This window comes from Ananas comosus, linkage group 17, assembly GCF_001540865.1.
Source record: "Ananas comosus cultivar F153 linkage group 17, ASM154086v1, whole genome shotgun sequence".
NCBI classification, from domain to species: Eukaryota; Viridiplantae; Streptophyta; class Magnoliopsida; order Poales; family Bromeliaceae; genus Ananas; species Ananas comosus.
In genome coordinates, this window is record NC_033637.1 from 927388 (window position 1) to 935500 (window position 8113).

Genomic DNA, 8113 nt, shown 5'->3' on the forward strand with positions numbered 1-8113 from the left:
GAATTGGATTGGGCTTAGATACACAAAAGTTTTGGGCCCAAATTGGTGAAGGCCTCAAGCCGCCCTAGATGTTCTCACCTACACCACGTGCACCACGTCAACCTGTGCACCGCCCTGAAATCAACCTATAATCCCATCTTTATATTTTTCGAGCAGAGCTACTATACTATCGAAAGTATAGAGCATCTGGTACTTCCGACTTTTTGGCTCTTAGATCAGCCTCTTTAATCATTTTTAATCTTTAAATTAATACACTATTATTCTATGGGGACCACTCAATTCTAGAGAGGGACCGTAATTATTCAAATCGTACAATTCTTAATCCAAAAGTCAAAAAATCGAAAGTATCAAATTCTTTATGTTTTCGATAGTATAGTAGCTCTACACGTATTTTTCAACCGACCATAAAAATTAAAAGTATTTTTAAATCCATACATTAATTTACAAAGTGCCTTATTGCATTATATTGCGTTAAAAGCTGCCGTTGGCGCTAGCTTCATGATTAAAATTTTTCTACGCCAATGCATTTTGATTTTGGATGTCGAAGCACTTACACTTATTAACTCCTTAAGTGGCCACAAGTTGGATCTATGGTACTAGAAAAGATGTTCAACGAATATTTTTGCATTACGTTGCGCCTTGCAAATCATATTTCTAAAATATTGGTTTAAATAAAATAAAATAAAATAAACGAAGCGGGTAGCATGCTACCTGTCTCTCTCAAAAAAATTATTGGTTTAAATAAAATAAAAAGTTGTTACCGAAGTAGGTTTGGAGAATGATTAATCACGAAAAGTGTAAATAATTAAATATATACCTTTAACTATTTGATTCGTAAAGAGGCAAATTCAAAGCCTTGACCTTTAAATTATTTAGAAATTCGGTCAAGTTTGTTGACCTTGAAAGAGTTTGAAAAGTTTGAATCCAGTGGTGGCAGTGGTGTCAAGTTAATTTCTTTCAATATTAAATGCTTTTATTGAAGACGCCCTGGTTACTCTGATAAATCTATTTTTGTGGCTGCTGCTGAGATCATGGTGAGCCTATTAATTTAGTCATTAATATGTTTTTATTAGTAAAATATTTATTTATTTATTTATCTAAACATTAGAGCACAAACTATTTTTGACCATCTTTTCTTCAATATTCGTGCAGTAATTTTAAGTCAAACTCATTTTTCGTTGTTTTGTTGAGCAATCTCTTTCCTTAGATATCGAACATGCAAAAAGTAGGCATGTAAGTGAGATATTCTGGGCTGGATATTGTGATGAAATTGAAGTTAGTGGTCCATTCAGGAAATTAAATTATGAGCGAAACCAAAACTATAATATTTGAAATAAAAAAATATTTTCCTTTTTTTTTTCATACTGTAGAAATGAAGCTAAATTGCTAAGGCCAAAACACTCAATACGAACAAATTTTTTCAACAAGTCATCTATTGAGGCTACATACTATGTTCTCAGCAAGGATTCAAACCGAAAAAAAAAAAGAAAAAAAATCATTATGCATACCTAAAAAGGCATTTGGATTCAAGTCATAAAAATCAAAGTTTACTATGAATGGGAATACAAATTTTGTCTACAATTAATCACGATAACATTTAGGAGATACACCTACAAAATATTAATTTTATTCTTTGGAAACAGTTCTCTCCTGCAATACTTAAAAAATATATTTGGTAAAAATATTCAACATATGAAGCGTGGGGTGTCATCAAAATGAATATGGTCAATTACAAAATTAATATTTGTATTTTTATAAAGTTATAATTATTTCGATTCAAACGCAACCAATCATCGAACAATTAATATATCCTTTTCGGTGAGGGTGCTTCGCAAGCAAGCAGCCGCCGAGGACAAGGCAAGTGTGACAGCGGTGATACACCGTTGACTGAATCAATCCAATTAAAGATTTGACCTCCAAACATCATTCAACTTATGGTAATTCAAAAGATATAATGACAAAAAAAAATAGATAAACTTTAAATACGGCCCTCTATAGTTTCGCGTATAATTTAAAGTGTATCAAGTTAGTATCATATAATTTAAATTGTATCAAGTTAATATCATATGGTTTTATTTTTTTCTTTTTGTCAGTTTCTGGGTTAATATTTCGTTAAATTATATGTAAAAAATTTCAGATATCCCATTTACGTTTATCGAATATTCACTTTAGTACTTTTTTGTTTTAACTTTGTCACTGATTTAATAAAAATAAAAAAATAAAATTATTAAAAAAATAAAACTATTAAAAAAATAAAATAATAGAATATTAAATTGATGTATTTTAAATTACAGGATACGAAAGTGAAAAAGTGCGAAACCATATTAGTGATATTTGGAGTTTTTTTTTTTAAAATTGTGCACTCTATCTTAAAGGGTATGACATACACTGATACAAGACGAGAATTTTTCATCTATCATATTATGTGATGAATAAAAATACATTATTTATTATATTGATGAGTATATATTATGTACCTCAAGATGGCTATATAAATAGTATTGTTGGAAAAGAAAAAATCAATCATAAAAATATATTAAAGAGGTTTGTGTCCACTGCACGTGCCAACTCATTTTCCGGGCCAATCTCGAATTTTATCCTCGACGATGACGTGGATGGCTCGTGACTAGTCCTATTGTGGGCCCATCTTATCTTTCTTTGTCCTCGGTTTTAGGGATGTGTACCTTACAAGTTATCAAGTAATAAAGTAATAAACATATTAAATATGTAAATGTTTATGTGAAAAACTACTTGCTGGAATAATCATATTACTTAGGACAGAGTGGTTAGATACACTTTATTTATTATGAACGTAGAAAAAAGTAAAGTAAAGTAAAGTATTTTATGTATGAAAATATTGATTTTTGTTATTTAGTTTATCAGAATTTTATTTTCGATCATATTTTAAATTTTTTAAAATAGCATAATAAATGAATGTTTATATCAAGCCAATTAATTAGAAAAAAATAAATAATAATTTTCTGTCAAATAAATAGCAGAATTTAAATACTTCAGTTTAAATTTTTATCTGAATTTCAATTCATTCAAAATTTACTTTTAACTTAAATTTCATATTCAGTAAAATAAGTCCTTATACAACGTAATAAATAGTAAAATTGATTACAATTTTGATGTAGCTTCATTGAAAAATAAGTCTAGTTTTATAAATAAAAAAAAATGCACGGGTCAAAAAATATTTTTAATTATTTAATATTCTTTAGATGAAAAAATGTGATATGAAAAAATATATTTTTGGACTGTCAAATTTTTTTTATAATATTTTTAAGTGATAGAAAATTTATATAGCACTTTAAATTATATAATGTAGAGAATTCAAAGTGACATTTTTTGTATTATCAATATATCCATAAATTAATAACTAACAACCAAAAAAAAAGATAAGAAAAAAGGCGTGAAGGTACGCGTAACAGTGTAACTCGGTGGTCCGACGCGGACACGGTACACCATACCCACGGTATCGCCGACCGAGTCCACACTATACTTGCGTTCCTCGCGTCATTTCCCGAAAACGCCCCTAACCCACCTCCGCAGACAGGGCCCCCTACTCAGGGGCATTTGTGTCAAAGCACCCACCCTTCTAGAAACATTCCTCGCACGTGCGACGCAGTGCCAACCAGTAACGACTCGGACGAGGTCGTCCACACCCCGGCCCGGCGGGAGAGAAGCGATCGGTGTCCCTACACGTGCGAGCCCCACGGCTCGAGCCACCTCGCTGGCCCCGCGACATCGCGAATCGTCTCCGGCCACGTGTCCTTTCGTGTCCCGACCGCGTCTCGCCCGCGTCCGCTCCCCGGGCCGAGCCGCGCGCGCTCGCTCCGGTCGAGTCCCTCCCCCACCAGGCCACCACCCTCCGACCCAACTCCCTATTTAATCCGATTCGTCCTATTTCCATTCCCCGCTCGCTCTCTCTACCTCTAATAATTCTCACAATTAATAAATTAATTAATTAGTAATAGAATAAATAATTAATGAACTAATTTGCCAAATTAGAGTAAATAAAAGGGGTTTCGTTCCTCTCATTTCCCGTGGAATCGGGGGCATTACGGTTATTGATGTTCGTCCCCTGGCGACTCTCCTTGCTCGCATAAAAGGCTCGGTGGTTAGGCCTCCCAAATCCCATTCCTATTCCCGTGATCGACTCGTTCTATTTCTTCCCCGGATGCTAGGGCTTTGATGTGGGACGAGAGTTTGGGGGGGGAGTGAATTGGATTAGGGTTTGTGGTGGGGGGAGGAGGGGATCGGGTGAGGTGAAAGCGAAGAGGGGAGAGGGGAGAGAGAGAGAAATGCCCGCGACGGATTACCAGGGCTCATCCGTGCCGTTCGCGTCGCTCGGCCGATCGATCCTGAGCATCCGCCGCGACCAGGTGCACGCGATGGACGGGCACCACGACTCGGCGCAGGAGCACGAGCTCGAGGCGTTCCAGCGGCGCGTGGCGGACCTGTTCCACGACCTGGCCGGGGGAGGGGGAGGGGGAGGGGACGAGCTCATGAGCCTGGCGTGGCTGCGGAAGCTTCTGGACACGTTCCTGGTGTGCCAGGAGGAGTTCCGGGTGATCCTCTTCAACCACCGCGGCGCTGCGTCGCGGGCGCCGCTGGACCGCATGATCGCGGAGTTCTTCGACCGGGGCGTGAAGGCGCTCGACGTGTGCAACGCCGTGCGCGACGGGATCGAGCAGGTGCGCCAGTGGCAGAAGCACCTCGAGATCGTCCTCCGCGCCCTCGCCCCAGCCCCAGCCCCAGCGCTCGGGGAGGGCCAGCTGCGGCGGGCCAAGAAAGCCCTCACCGACCTCGCCATCCTCATGCTCGACGAGAAGGACGCCGCCTCCGCGCTCTCCCACCGCAACCGCTCCTTCGGCCGCAGCGGCCGCGACGCCCACCGCTCCTCCCCCAGCGCCAGCGCCGGCGCCGGCGCCGGCCACTTCCGCTCCCTCTCGTGGAGCGTGTCCCGCTCGTGGTCCGCCGCGCGGCAGCTCCAGGCGATCGGCACCAACCTCGCCGCCCCGCGCAGCCACGAGATCGTGGCCACCGGCGGGCTCGCCGTCTCCGTCTACACCATGAGCTCCGTCCTCCTCTTCGTGATGTGGGCCCTCGTCGCCGCCATCCCCTGCCAGGACCGCGGCCTCCAGACGCACTTCTCCATCCCGCGCAGCTTCGTGTGGGCGCCGCCCATTCTCTCCCTCCACGAGCGCATCCTCGAGGAGTCCAAGCGCAAGGACCGCAAGAACTCGACCGGGCTCCTCAGGGAGATCCACCAGATCGAGAAATGGGCCCACCAATTGTCGGATCTGACCGATAACCTCCAACTCCCGATGCCTGACGAGAAGGAGATGGAGGTGAGGCAGGGGGTGGACGAGCTGGCGCTGGTCTGTCACGCCATGAAGGAAGGCCTCGAGCCGCTGGAGCGCCAGGTGAGGGAGGTGTTCCATCGCATCGTCAGGAGCCGGACCGAGGGGCTCGATTCGATGTCGCATAATGCGGAGTGAGCTCCTCTTGTTACCCTTTTTTTTACTCTACTCTGGAATGGGATGAGGTTTGCAGTGCTGATAATTGTCCGTTCCTACTATTAGCGTTTTTCGTGAGTCGCAGCCAGATTGTGAGGTAGGGAGGGGTTCAAGAGGGGTTGAAGAGGCTGAAAGGGAACAGACTTAATCTTTCTCCTCCTACCAATAAGTTTAATCGGGTAGTTTTCTTGTATTTACCATAATGCATTTTTGTAAAAAGAAGTATTGGATTGAATTTTCTGTTATGATGATGCATTGTATGTTTTCGGTGCATTGAGTGTATGATTTTTAGTTAGCCATCTGACCTTTGAATCCTTCAGCAGTCGTGCGGCTTTCCCCTTCAATTCAATCTTCAGGGGCTGTTAAAATGTGAGAATTAGAAGGGCGGGGCTGAAACTTTTGTTGTTTGCTCGGCAGCTTAAAGTGACGGAGAGCCTCTGAAGTATTATTTGATTATTTTGAGACATAGCCTTACTTTCATGTACTTACTTGCAACATAAAGCGTTGCAGCTGGAATGTTAGAAAATTGTGAACCATCGTTTAATCTGATTTCATTTGGCAAAAAACGTTTTGGTGGTGGTGATGATCCATTCTCTGTCCCTCTGTTATGCATCTGCTGTTGTTAGTCTGAAAAGTAGTACATGAACCCCAAGAGATGCTGCCTAATAAGTGTCAGGAAATGAAAGATCAACTCACACAAAGTCAAGTTGGTCAGTGAGAGAAGATCTTTTCTTTCCTCGAAGCAATCTTCTTGAAGTTGATAAGTTATAGGAAGTGAAGAATTGTTGGTCAAGTTAGTCCGCATGAGAAGTTTGTTCCTCTCCTAGAAAATGCTAATGGTTGGGAAATTAACAAGCTATTCTAACTGCATACTTGATCGATGCAGAATATTATTGATTTGCTTATCTAGCTGATCTAGATGGTCCAGTTACTCTCTTTTCACCTCCATTTTGTGGTCCATTTATCGACTTGTGAATTGTAATTTGATTACTCTTAAATATGTTGGTGATCTTATCATGTGTGTCTGTGTGTGAGAAAGAGGAAGGGTGAGAGAAATCCGAAGGTCAGCTGTTTCCAAGTGGTTTGTGGTGGAGAGTGATGGCGGAAATGTCTTCATAAAGCTGACACTAAGACTATTTCACAGTGATATGGGAAACCTGTCTGATTTGTATACAGTATATGCAAGATGTAGTCAGATCTTGCGTCTGTTTTCTCATTTTGAATTAATGCGTCCATTCTATTGGAGTTGGATATACATGATATAACAGAGAGTGCTACAATCGTGATAGTTGGAGTTGGATCCAGGCAATTACATGTGAATTAGCAATGTGTTGCATGGAGACCACTAATATTCTAACTACACATATTTCTGATAGAGACAGGACAAATTATTAAAATTATAGTGCTATATAATTTAACGACTAGAGTTCATATATGGTTTCAGTGCTTGCCTATCATGCTTTTAGTTTTAAGTATGAGGTACATCTCTGCCCTTTCTCATGCTGATTTTAGTTCTGACACTGCTGGCTTAGCATGATTTAAAGTAAACGTCTTTCATTAGCTCTTCTATGGCTAGACTCTTGATGAATGACCATAAGGTGTGAAAATTATTCTTCGACGTCCTTTATGACTTTATATTCGGAGAATACTGCAAGAGCAGAAATTATTATGGTGTCAAACTTCTTATACATTAACATTCCTCACTCTTCATTCTTATATGGGAAAACTTCAAAAACCCCCCCTGTGGTTTCGTAGTTTCTCACTTTGCCCCCTATGGTTTAAAATGTATCAATTTCCCCCCCTGTGGTTTCTTTTTTTTCTTTTTCTTATCAATTTTATTATTTTTTTTTTCTTAAATCAGTGATAAAGTTAATTTAAAGGGTACTAAAGTGAATATTTGATAAATCTAGATGGGTAGTTGAAATTTTTTGTATATAATTTAATGAAATATTAACGAAAAAGCTACCGAAAAGATAAAAACGAAACCACAGGGGGGCAATTTGATACATTTTAAACTACAGGGGCGCAAAGTGAGAAACTACGAAACCACAGGGGGGGGGTTTGAAGTTTTCCCTCCTTATATTTCTGTCTTTGGACATCCTGAAATGCTCTCTAGTCTTGTGGTTTTGTAATTTTTGCTTCAACATGATGAACATCCACTCTTATTGGTCGTTGAGTATTTAGGGAAATGATTTCTTTGTCCGGCTAGTGAGATTGTGTGTAACTGCTGGTAAATGCTTGCTTTTATTGGTTTGAAGGAAACTTTGCTGAAATATATTCAGGATTGAATGAGATTTGTCAATGTTTATGCTGCTCTGGCACTGCAAAAAAGAATTTGATTATGTATTGTCTCCTAATCTTGACCGAGAGAGTTTCTCCTAATATTGGCGTTTACCTTTCTAGATCCTAATTGGGATTAATACAGTCTTGTTTCACTTCTATAGGACTCTGATTCGAGTATCTATGAACTTTATTACTGTGGTGAGCATTGTGTTTGCTATGGAGTCTTGTTCTGAAAGTTTTGTAGTACTTTTGAGTCTGTTGGTTTTATGAGAATTTGCTTATATTGAGAATTTTCAGTTTCTTTGCTT

General features: G+C 40.1%; 1 protein-coding gene across 1 annotated transcript; it reads left to right on the top strand.

The window, feature by feature from the left end:
- LOC109723221 lies at window positions 3908-5978 on the top strand. Its single transcript, XM_020251514.1, has one exon. The coding sequence runs from the start codon at window positions 4305-4307 to the stop codon at window positions 5502-5504; it is 1200 nt and encodes a 399-aa protein (XP_020107103.1). The 5' UTR covers window positions 3908-4304; the 3' UTR covers window positions 5505-5978.